The sequence below is a fragment of the Protopterus annectens genome, chromosome 1.part1 (genome assembly GCF_019279795.1).
Source record: "Protopterus annectens isolate FY-2018-M chromosome 1.part1, PAN1.0, whole genome shotgun sequence".
In the NCBI taxonomy this organism is placed as follows: domain Eukaryota; kingdom Metazoa; phylum Chordata; order Ceratodontiformes; family Protopteridae; genus Protopterus; species Protopterus annectens.
This window is the reverse complement of record NC_056726.1, coordinates 1,607,327,415-1,607,340,150: the sequence shown is the minus strand read 5'-3', so window position 1 is coordinate 1,607,340,150 and position 12,736 is coordinate 1,607,327,415. Positions and strand designations below refer to the sequence as shown.

The following is a 12,736-nucleotide window of genomic DNA, read 5'->3' as shown; positions in this document are numbered from 1 at the left end:
ACTGTAAAAAGAACATTGTCAAGGGTCAGTTTGTGAGGGGGTGTCGCATGACTAGTAGGAATGAGGATTTTATTAAGGAATGCAACACTCTGGAGGGGATGTTTTTGGCTAGGGGTTACCCACTGGAGTTTATTATAAACATTAGAAGAGAGGTGGAGCAGAATAGATTAACTAAATATAAGCCAATAAAGGGTATATTGTTGGATAACATTATTCCATTGAACAATGCTGAAAAACTGACGGGCATTAACGAAAGTAGTAACACAGTGGACCGGCAACACAAATCAGCCCTGGTAATGGAGTTTAACCTATTCAACCTCAGAGTGAAAAAGATTTTTCAGAGGGAGTGGGATAATTTTATATCGTTTTCTGATGTTCTGAACATTAAAAAAGACACCCCCAAAATAGTTTACAAAAATGGCAGAAGTATAAAAAAGTTATTGGAATACAACAAATTGGATAACAGTAATAATGTTACAAATAAAGTATGTGTATCAAATGAAAGGAAGGGAACATTCCAGTGTGGTCATTGTAATCAGTGCCAATATGTTAGTAATAATAGTGAGATGTTCTTGACAGCTAGAGGCATTAATATTAATAGCACAGGATATTACAACTGTGAGTCCCAGGGAGTGGTATACCTGGCTAAGTGTTCACAATGCAATTCATACTACATAGGTAAGACAGAAAGAGCGTTGAAAAAAAGAATTTATGAACACGCTTATGAGATATCCAGAAAAAAAGAAACAAATGCTCTTTATAAGCATACGCAAATATGTGAGGGTTCAAAATTTGCTTTTTTTGTGCTTGAGCAAGTTAAGAAGGAAACAAGAGGAGGCCCCTGGGAGGAATGGTTGGAATTTAAAGAACTATGGTGGCAAATATTATTAGAGGCGACAAATTTCCCTGGTCTAAATGAGCACATCTCACTAATCCCTGTGTTAAAATCGAGAGCAGCTAGAATATAAATGGTACTAGCAATAGCTCCCTAAGAACAGCAGATGGTGCTATTTAAGCAAAAATATTCATGAGTTTTTAACAATTGAATGAATTTTTTAACTAATGATTGTGATGATTATTTATTTATTTATTTATTCATTGAGAAGTTTCAAATGTTATATTAAAATGAACACAAGACATATAGGTAGGTTTTTTAAAAGGTTTTAGTAAGAATAACAAATGTTGAAGCTTGTTTTACCCAAATTCTGTAACATAATGAGTTTTTTTTTTTCTGATTGTTTTGATGAGAACATGACGTTATGAATTTCCATTGGTGGTTTTAAATTTTATGGAAGTATTTAATGAGCCAGTTGTGATGAATTATTTGTCTGATGAAGTCTCGTGCTTATGTGGACGAAAACGCATAGAGTTGTTTTTTAAAAGCGTTTACGTTGTTGGAGTTTTTGCAATAAAGTGTTTTTCGGCAGTTGGTGAACTATATCCGTGTTGTTGGACTAACAATTTTGTGTATTTTGAGGGCCAGTGTTTCCTTCAAAAGACAGGTGCAGTCTTAGGATAGGTGTAGGTTTATGTCCCCATATTTGTCAACATCATAATATTAATGTGGGAAAGGAAGTGTTTGTTCCCATCTGTGTTTAGAGACCATTGGGGTCTATATCTATGTTACCTAGATGATTTGTTTTTGTGTGTGTGTGTAGGGAGGGGGGGCGGAATGAAACTAGTATTCATGATTTTATAACATATTAATAGTGCAACTACTTTTTTAAAGTTCACCCACATGTATGACACTAGAAAGATCAATTATTTGGATGTTGAGATCTATAAGGATTTTGAGAATACACAATATATAAATGATGTTTATAGAAAGCCCACATACAGCAACAGTTTGCTACATTATGACAGCTGCCACCCTGAACATGTTAAAAAAGATGCAGTCAAGGGGCAGTTTGTCAGGATGACACGAATGACTACTAGGGACATAGATTTTTCTAAACAGTTTGGTACGCTTCGTAAAATACTTTCCTAGAGAGGTTACCCAAGTTCCATGGTTGAAAGGGTTAAAAATGAGGTAGTAACTAAAAGAGAGAATGGTGTTATTTTTACCACTATTGAAATCTAAAGGTAATTGCCATCCTAATAATTTGGGAACATGTATTAACAGAGTACATAAAGACTATCATATTCCTTTATTACTAGAGTCACTGTGGACCATCGGTTTATCCATGACATTCTAACCAGGAATTGGCAATTACTCTTGGGACAGGAGGGCTTGATGGAATGATTTGTTGATAAGCCTAACACTGTCTACAGGAGGGGGTCAACTATAAAAAATATGTAGGAATGGAAAGAATCTATAATCCCAAGGAAAAGTAAAGTAGGGACCAAAAAATGCGGGTTTTGCACACAGTGTTTTTATATTTTGGATCAAGAATTTGTAAGGATTAACCATTTGATTATAAAACCGAATGGACTCTTTAACTGTAATTCTGTAGGGGTAATTTATGCAGCTATCTGTTCTCAGTGCTCTGGGTTCTATAGTGGGAAAACTGTTCATAAATTCAAAGAGAGAATTTACGAGCATGCCAGGGATCTGAGGAACAGAAATAACAGCAATGCCCTATATAGGCATATAGAATCACACCCAACACACAATTTTTGCTGCTTTATTGTTGAAGGGGTTGAGAAAGACCCCCAAGAGGAATCTTGGGCAGATATTGTGGAAGCAAAAGAACTTCTTTGGCAAATAAGGTTAAATGTCCAGGTTTCTCCTGGGTTAAATGATACTTTTAGTATTACTAGCCTTCTTAGGTTGCGTTCATATTGTATTCAGTGATTGTATTTAGTTGCTAGGAGATTTATTAGCTGATTTTATTTTATTCATCATTGGTGAAAAATTGTCATTTGATTGATTAATGTTTACGTGGATTTTACCTGTAACTTTTATTCTGAAGAAGTCTTATGTTACAAAAAGACGAAAGCGCTAAATAAACTCCTTTGTTGGGATTTTGCTCGGGTTGGTGACATTTCTTGGTACAAGGCATTTTTGTTGATTTGTTTGGTGTTACATGTGATTCTTAATTTGATAATTAGTCTAAAATCTGCATAATTCTGCTAAACATGGTATCACTTTTATTTCTACTGATGTCATCACTCTTTTCAGGCATTAACTCCCAGCATTAGGTTCAATAGTTCATAGGTTCATACTAGGCTATCTGCCCGAGGGCATTTATAAGCCTAGCCCATAGTTGTGTGGCTTACGCCACCCCTTTAGTTTGGAGAAACTATGCCCATTATTTTGCTGTGCCTCTGTCGAGCAGTGACACTGAGGTAACCCCTGGGGTGTATCTGCGATCTCCCATCCATTGGTCAAGATTCCTCTTGAACAAGGCCAGCGAGGTGCTCTGCCTCACATAAACCGGGATTTTGTTCCACAGCATAGGGAGTCTTTGGGTGATGAATCTATCCCTCCAGCACGTCCTATTAATAACCGTGTCGAGGTTTAAGTCTCCCGCCCTTGTGGCTCTGAGGGATCTAGATTTTTTGAGATGAAGCATGTTCATCAAATCTGGGTTTGACATGGCCTTGTATGTCAGGCATAGGTCACCTCTGAGCAAGCGGTAAGCAACTGAATATAACTGGAGTTCTTTCAGTCGGGCAGCATAAGACAGATTTTTGAGACCCTTTATCCTTTTGGTGAGGAACTTTTGTGGCCTCTCCAGCTGCTGCAAGTGTCGGGTCAGATACATTCCGAATGGGGCATTGTACTCGATCATTGGTCTGATGAGTGATGAGTATAGGGAGACTATGACTTCCCTTGATCTAGATGTGAATCCCTTCATGATAAGGTGGGCAATGTAGAAGGTCTTCCTAACTACTTTAGCAATATGAGTGTCGAATGAAAGGCTACTGTCAACCTGGGTTCCCAGGTCCCTAATAACTTCTTCTGTGTTCAGGGATTGCCACCTATATGGTAGCTAGGGGTAACCTTATTTTTCCCGAAGGGTATGACTATGCATTTCTTGGCATTTAACTTTAGGCCATGGCTCTGGCACCAGTTATCCGTTTCTGTGAGACCCTTCTGAAGGATATCTGTGTCGGATGTGTTTTCAACTACGGCGCCCAGTTTTCAGTCATCTGCAAACTTTGTCAGCCATAACCCTCCTGTGTTTGCTTGTACTTCAGAAAAGTAGATGCCAAACAAGAGTGGGCCCAGGACTGAGCCCTGTGGGACACCACTTGTGACAGGCTTTGAGTCTGACATGGCGCCAGCAACTCTGACCCTGTGGGTTCTGTCACTCAGCCAGTTTGCAACCCATCTTGTAATGTATGGGTTTACATTTAAGTTGATGAGTTTTTCAATGATACCCGAGTGAGGTATTGTATCAAAAGCCTTCGCCAGGTCTAGGTAGGCTGTATGGACTGCCTTTCCTCGTCAATGGCCTTGGTGACTGTTTCAAAAAGTCAACCAAGTTTAGAAGGCATGATCTGCCTTTGACAAAGCCAAACTGGGTTGGATCCAAAGTCTGCAAGTTCCCTATGTCTTTATTTATGAGATCCATTATGATCCTCTCCATGGCTTTGCAGATAAGGCTTGTCAAGCTAATGGGACGGTAATTTCCAGGGTCGGTGGAGGCACCGCCTTTGTGGAGTGGGACCACAGTCGCTGTGCGCCACTCCCTGGGTACGTATCCGGAGGTGAGACTAAGATTAAACAGCTGTCCTAACTGTGGGTTTAATTCCTCGTTGAGTTCATGGAGCACACAGCCGGGGACACCATCAGGTCCCATGGATGCTGTGTTCTTTGCCTTGGAGAGAGGCATTAGTGACCAACTCCATGACACAAAGGCGAGAAGCCCCAATTATGATCAAGATGACCCACATTTGGTTAGCAGCTTTAGCACTGGTGTTGATGGGCAGGGCAGGCAAATTAGGTGGCTAATACTGACTCACTGACCCTAGGGAAGGGAGGTGGTCTTGCCCACTACAATGCTGATATCAACTGGTAATAGTGGTGTACAGCATGCAGCATAAGGGTTGTGCACGTGTATGTGGGTCAGCCAAGCTATGTTTGCATGATAACCTTCATGGGGCATGTCCAGGAATGTTACATCTGCATAGCGGAAGGATCTGCAGGTGTGCAAATCAGCCACTGAGGAAAGGGTTAGAGTTAACCATCAAATACCCTAATGACTGAATGATGGCCTCCCACAATTGATTTTGGCCCACACGGAAGGAAAAGACTAATCAATTGCAAGTGGGCTAATATTTGGCAGGCACTGAGGAATAAGAACAGTTAAAAAACTGAACGCGTCAGCCATTGAACTGACTTACCTCTTTTAAAAGGGTAAAAAAAAAGATATTTGCATCTAACATGTCTTAGTTTCCTAACCATTCAATTTCAAAACATTAACTTCAGCTAACAATGTTGGGAGTATTGGTTTTCTCTGCAAGAAAGCTGCCAACCATACTCCCTTTCCATTTTATGATTAGCCAGTGAGTGGGGATGAACAGCGAACAGAACAAGTTTGATCTTCCATCGACAGTTCATTTTCACTACAATGTGAGTTATTAGTGAACGATGGAACTCAGTTTAACACAACTTTAATCAAAGGTATATATAGTAAAACTGTGATTGTTTCCTAAACAGGGATTAATAACTGTAGTTTCTGGCCTGCTGCAGAACATACTATATTAGAACCAGAGTTTGACTGTAGTGGTAAGCAAAATAGTATTAGAGGAGTAGCTTATTCCACCTGACGTTGCTGACATGAGTGAGATCAAATGGTGAAGTTAAGCATTGCTGAATGCATGTCAAGGCTGTCATGAAGGTGTAACCACCGAGGATGAAGGCTTTAGACTGTCCTGCAAATTCAGTATGAATTTCATGTAACATGATTCGTCCATTGGATGAATACTCATGAGACCGTATGCATCCATTGCAAAAATAACTTAAATGTTAAGTGCCTCTCCGAGTCAAGACTTTAAGCTACTTATTTGCATGTTAGCAAAGTCTGGTAGAATGAGGATGATTTGAATATGGTCATTTCAGTCATTATTAATGATTACACCTCACTTGATGAAGTCAGTTTTGTTTGCTGTCCATTGCAGATGCCGGACTAAGAGGCCTTGGGCTCCAACAGCCTAAGAATGAATATGGTCAAATGGAAAGCAGACAAGCGGATGAAGAGCAAACAACGGCTGAAGAAATATGGATGATGGAATGCAGTCTCCATGTAGAAAGTGAACACAAATTAAGCAGAAAGTTACATTTGTGAGGCCTTGCAGTGAAGCTTGAGCTGTAAAGATAAAAGGCTATACCAATGCAGGTTGTGTTAGTCTGGCAAGTGGACAGACATAACTACTGTAGTATGAAAGGGGGTCAAGGATGATCAGTCTGAGTACCTTTATAATGGGTCCTTTGGTGTTGCATTTTCTGGACTTTGCAGGAGTACTAATGGAGTCAAAGGTACTGACAGAATAATCAATAACACAAGCTGATGGGGTTACAGAATGACTCTTCAAAATACCATTTAAAGAACAAATATTTTGGAAACGTGTAATTTTATCATTGCCATATTCACTGAGCACATCAATGTGCAGTTAACTGAGACGATCAATGTTAATGCTATAGTTTACAGAGTTTTGTTGTTGGAGATTGTTTACAAACAGAACAGGAATAAGAAGGGACAGGTTTCTGTAGTTTGGTTGTACTGTTTTCTGTAGTGGAGTCCTAGAGACTGGGAGCAGGAACAATTTTCCTTTACTGTGGTTTTGCCCCTTCTCCATAGTAGCACAAATGTGAAATTAAAAGCAAGGAAATTTCACAGGAATTTGACCTCTCCCCTAAAAAAAAAGTTTGTTTTATGGTGTTAGATTGTTCAATTGTACTGGTTGATTTCATTTATTTTATCTGCATAGATGATTCAAGTTCAGTGTTGCAGGATATGTGATGATCCCATGTCTGTCGTTTCAGCATAGATCCATTACTTTTTGGAAACATCATTCACTAGCATGCAGAGGTTATATCTTATACATACCATGTCTAACACTGTAACCTCTAGAACTAAAATTCTCCATAGAAATATTCCTTTATTAAACAAAGTAATTTTTACAAGCTGTGCAACTAGTGCTGATCGAATCAACAGAAAATAATGTAGTATCTGGTACCTACATGTTTAGTCAGAAATACTCTGCTTTTTTCTGCACTAACCCCAAATCAGCAAAAGATCTGAAATGTTTCACATGTGTAGATTTCATGACCTGGTCTAGTTATCAAAATCAAAGCAATTATACATTGGCTGAAGTGATTTTTATTACTAAACCAGCAAAATAAAAAATAAAAAAATTAGATACTTAGAATATTATTAGATTCCAGATGGAAAAACTGCTGAGAACAGTACATGTAGAAGACAATCTAGTCAATCAATATGATAGTGGGAGAGAACAGAAGAGAAAGACAGATGACCCCCCTCCCCAAATTCATGTCCTGTGCCACCAGTGATGTAGCTGACATCAGCAATCATCTTCAAAGCAACGGTCAACAGGAGGAATGGTTTTGTATTCTGATGTGGAGTATTATTACTTGTTTTTCAAAAATCTTCAAAGTGGTTACTGAAATACCCCAAGAAACACTATACCATTATGGATGGTGTCGGAGGAATTACTTAAAACAGGCACAGCAATAATGTTGTCTTTTTTTATTTCTTGACTCTTATATCTGGATTAAATGCTGTTCATAAAAATACTTGTTTTTAATTTTAATTTGTCCTACATTTACTTCAGTGATGTAGAGTTCCACCGGATAGCATTACTGAATGTTTGTATACAGTTAAGGAAATTATTTTTTTTTGCCCAGACATGAGACTGTCCTGATTCAAAAGTTTAACTATAACTTGAAACAGTTTGTGGTGAGCTAGATGTACCTCAATGCTTTAATAAAGTCACATCAATTTCTACTGCGCATTGCTAGCCCAGAGAGTATGCATTGTGCAGATAAAAAACACAAAGGGCACTGGCCTGAGAAGAAGCAGAACAAAAAAAATATTTTCTACACAGTGCATCACATCAGCCACTGTTCTTTTTCTTTGCTAAACTGTTCTGCCCACTTCCGTGTTAGATCCAAATACAAGTTAGGTTGGTGAGGCATGTAGTCCAGGTACAAACGTGTCAATGTCTTTTTGGGAACTGCCCTCTCAATCTGGGTACCTTCATGCCACTCATTAAAAGAAGTGATGGACACAATCTCTGGCCTAACCATAAGGGCTGCTTGAAGTGCTGTTTCGTAATATTTCCCATTGACTCGGTTTCTCGTGTTGTGATTATTCCAAGGGCGAATACTTGTGTCTATATAGCCTGGTCCAACACTTGGAATAAACATCAGATTGTTGGTGTCACAAAATGTTTTAATGACCTTCCAGTTCTGGTGTGAGGACCCAAAAGAGAATCCATTTGAAGCAAAGTATGTGTACATTCCATCAAAACCGCCTGAAAGAATGTCGTGCTTATGTCGTTCTTCTACTATCAATGCAATGAATATTCCATCATACGGAGTATTTCTAATGCTGTTGGAACCAGAGATTGTTAGCAGGTTGGCCCAGGAATCAGCAGGCGTTAAATAAGAGTCATAAATGTAGAACATTGGCAGAGTTCTCCCCGTACTTGTCTTATACTTAAAAAATGCTCCATGCGATCCATACCTAAAAACACAAAAAGAAAAATTGGGAATGAATACCAGTTCTCAAAGTCGTAGAAGGCAAACTAAGGAAATTACCAGTCATCTTAGTAAATACAAACAAATTACAGAGTTTCTGTCTGTACTTCAGAAAATATAGTTTGCTTCAATCTGTTTAGTAGATTTACAGTTTTAAGTTTCAATGTACCAATGGCACAGATTTGGAACCACAGTGAACACTGATGCGATATGAAAGTGATTCCAAAGATACAGTCTAAGCAAGACTTTATAATATGGAGGGGAATTCAAAGATGCAATCAAAGCAAGACATTACCCACTCCATTTTTAGTCACTTAAAGCTATTGTGAACACAAATGGTACAATGCCAAAGCCAACGTTTCACATTAGAAAAGTAAGATGTAAATCTTGTGCCGTATAAGCAGAACACTCCATTGCATATTAGGAAACCAGTACTTCTTAACAAACTTGAAATGTTACATAATTTGCAAAGGGAAAATAATTAAGGGAAAAAAGAGTGAAGAATATACACGGATGGAACCGATTCTTACAGTTATAGCTCTTTGTCATTTCTACAGCTACTTAAGTAATTAAAGAATGTGCCTAACTACCAAGAATGTTTGTTGACAAAGATGCTATTCACTGCCATACAAGAGTTTACAATGAATTAACAAAATCAAACAACTTAGAATAAGCGGTGTCCGGAAGACATCACACAGGATAAAGGCTATGAGCTGTTAATCAGCACTGTCCTGTAGTCTAGGGTTTGATTCCATCAGCTTCCCTTTTCCTATTGTACAACTCTTAGAAAGTCACTTAACCAGACAGTGTTGGTTTAGGCAGCTCAGTGATTTGCTGGGCAGCATGCATAGTAACAACATATGAACCTATGAATAAGGAGAAACAGGTACATCCTCTTAAAATTAGACATGACAACTGTGAAGTAACTGCACAAAAAAATAGAGGCATGCCCATGGAACTGGGAGAACTGCTAAAAAGCTGGGGATCTTGTCAACTGTGGATTTAATAGAAGACACAACCAAGAAAAAAATGATCTGCTAAAATTGCTAGGAACTATGCCATGTCATTTACAGAAGATCTGGGCAAGGATGATCACAGAACTGAGATAATATGAGAGGAGGATAAGAGTTAAGTGTTGTTGTTGGTCTTCTTTCGGCTTTTCCCAGTTAGAGGTTGCCACAGCAGAACTCCGGTCCACTAATGATTGGCAGTAGATTTTTATGGTGCCGAGGTGCCAGCTCAATGCCCAACCTTCAACGAAGGCATGCCCATTCACACATGTCTTTCAAACACCACTCGACCATGGGGAGGGCATGCAGACTCCACACAGAAGGCGCTCCATCTGAGAATCGAACGGGAGAACCTCTTGCTGTGAGGCAACAATGCTACCGCTGCACCACCGTGGCTTAAATGTATACACTGTAAAGAGTTCAAATCTAATTCCAGAAGTCTCAGCAACAAGGTGAGAGACTTGGATGCTGGTAATTGACAGACCACCAGACTTTGACATAGTAATAACCCAGAAACATAGCATATCTGTTGATTATTTGCATTTCATTACCTGGGTGGTCACACTGGACAAACGTGATTCTGTTCTTGCAGAGATATGGAAAGCATTATTCTTTATTTATTTATTTATTTTTTACATTTGTTTAACGGGAAAGTCTAACTTGGAACAAAGCCAAATTTCAGAGGAGGCCCAGGAAGAAACGCTCCAGATGCATATCTTTGAAAAGATTACAATTTTACAATCCACTGCAGTTCAAAGTACAAAAATTATAAACATGTAGAACTCATAAAATAATGAAAAGAAGTAACAGATGTGAGAATTTACCAAATCAGTTCAGCCTTAAGTAAGTCCTCTGTAGTGGGTCATGATACCAAAAGACATCCGCCATGCCTAGTAGCATCATCCATACCCACTCTTGAAGGAAGGACATGACCGCCCTGCACGGTTATGCTACCTAAGTAAGGAATATTGGATACGTCTGTTAAAGCTACTGAGGTCTACAAGTGGACAGATACCTTTTTTTGCCATTCAGAATAAGGAAGCTGTGGGAATAAAATCTGCTTCTTTCTCTTCCAATAAGGGTACAGCTTTATGGGCTCTTTAAAGAGTACAGTTTGAGACTATTCCAAACTTTTTGCAGAGACCATCGTTTTTTTCTGAAGGTATGTTTTCTGGATGAGAGTAGAGAGACACTAATAGACATGTCCATTGAAAATTAAATCAGAAAAAGCACTGGCCCATGGTAACAATTCTCCAATATAGAGCAAACATGGAAAATCAGCTTTGCATATGCAGTTCTAAGGGAGTGAGAAGACTACTACAGAGCTGCCCATGAGGGCTACCTTCTGGGTGACTAGGCATATAGTCCTAGAAGGAGCAAGACTGCCTTGAACATGATTGCCCTTCTCTACTCTGCAGGACAGCCTTTTCTTTTTGAGGTTTTAGGCTGGCTTAAGGGAAGAACAGGTAGAATATGGGGATGCAAAATGCCTGTGCCCTCTCTGCAACTTTTAATTACGTCATGTAAAGCCACCAAAATGGAAGGATAAAAACAAGATTCTAAGTGTCGCTGCTCTCTCTACAGTCCTGGTAGCAGTCAAAGTTCAAACAGACAATGCAGAAGTCCAAGAAAGCCATCATAAGGGTCATAGCCAGGGTCTTGCAGATCCCAAAAATCATTGGGATGTAACAACTTTTCTGGAGTATGATCAAAAAGAACTGGAATTACAGTAGATAGGGACACATAGTTCAGGGCATAGGGGCCTAGAGTAAAAATCTCTTGCCCACCCTGTCTAAAGCCATGGACTACTTATCTGGTGGCAAAGTAAAAACATGCTATGCTGGACCAAACTAATTGCAAAGGAATCTGCACAGGTGCTTAGAAATGATTTCAATATACTTCCCTGGGAAGAGACAATATCTAATTTCTTATGATGACCCAGAATTCCTACTTCCTCTTCCCCAAAAACTGGTTAAGTATCCCTGGGGGATAGGGCAGAGAAACACCAGTTCCATGAAAGGCATCACTAGTCTCTCTATCTCTCCAAAGGAAAGAATCTGCAGGTAAGCTAAAGGAAACTAAGACTTGTTCTCCTTGTCTATCCTATAGTCAAAAAAGATTAAATTAATATGATTTCCCCAACCAGAAGGAATCACAAAGGAAAGGTAACCTCCTCAACAAGGTGGTTCAATTAGGGGCATCGTGAGCTCTTCAGAATCTTCAGGCAATGAAAGGGTGGACATTGATGAGGTGGCTCTCAAAACAAACTGCATGCACAAAAATGCCACGGGCTCATGAGAAATGTGCACACTGCCCTGCACTTGTATAGATAGCATTCTTGTAGGGGTGCACTCCTAAGCTCATATGATCAGATCCTACCATGCATCAAAAAGGGGTTCATATTAGAACGATGAAAATGCATTTTGTCAAATGCATTTTCGTCGACACATCAGCAAAGCGGCTGTTCAGCGAATTCTTTCCCTGGGAAAGAAGTCGCTTGACCGCTTCCTTGCTTTGCCTGTTCTGGAGGGTAGTGTGGTCCCTTGTTCGGTATAGCTCCCAGCATGATTGTGCAACAGTTAGGGTTAGGGTGTGGGTTAAGGTAAGTGCATATGTATGAAAGTGTTTACTGTGTTTTATTTTGCGTTAGATGTATGGTTGAGTTATGTGTATGTGTGTGTGCTTTCAGCCGTTTATTTTTGTTTTGGAGGGGGTAGGATTAGGGTTAAGGTAAGTGTGTTTGTGTTTGGAACTGTTTATGTAAATGTGCGAGAGTTACTGACTTTAGGGTTAGGGTGTGGGTTAAGGTAAGTGCATATGTTTTAAAATGTTTACTTTTTTTTTCTTAGATGTATGGTTGGGTTACGTGCATATGTGTACTTCGTTGCTTACTGGTTTTTTTGGGGTATAATTAGGGTTAGGGTATGTGTGTATGTGTTTGGAAGTGTTTAATGTTTTTTTTTTTTGGGGGGGGGGGTTGGAACAGCGAATTCTTTCCTATGGAAAGAAATCGCTGTTCTGTGGTTTCAACATTTTCAGCATTCGCTGAATATGT

General features: G+C 39.3%; 1 protein-coding gene across 1 annotated transcript in view; it reads right to left on the bottom strand.

The window, feature by feature from the left end:
• Window positions 1-7,030: 7,030 nt before the first annotated feature.
• Window positions 7,031-12,736, bottom strand: part of MANEAL (mannosidase endo-alpha like) — a 443,635-nt gene continuing 437,929 nt past the window's right edge. The window contains exon 4 of the mRNA XM_044083606.1: window positions 7,031-8,657. Within this exon, the coding sequence (XP_043939541.1) occupies window positions 8,021-8,657 (637 nt within the window). The 3' untranslated portion in view covers window positions 7,031-8,020. The remainder of the gene's footprint in view (window positions 8,658-12,736) is intronic.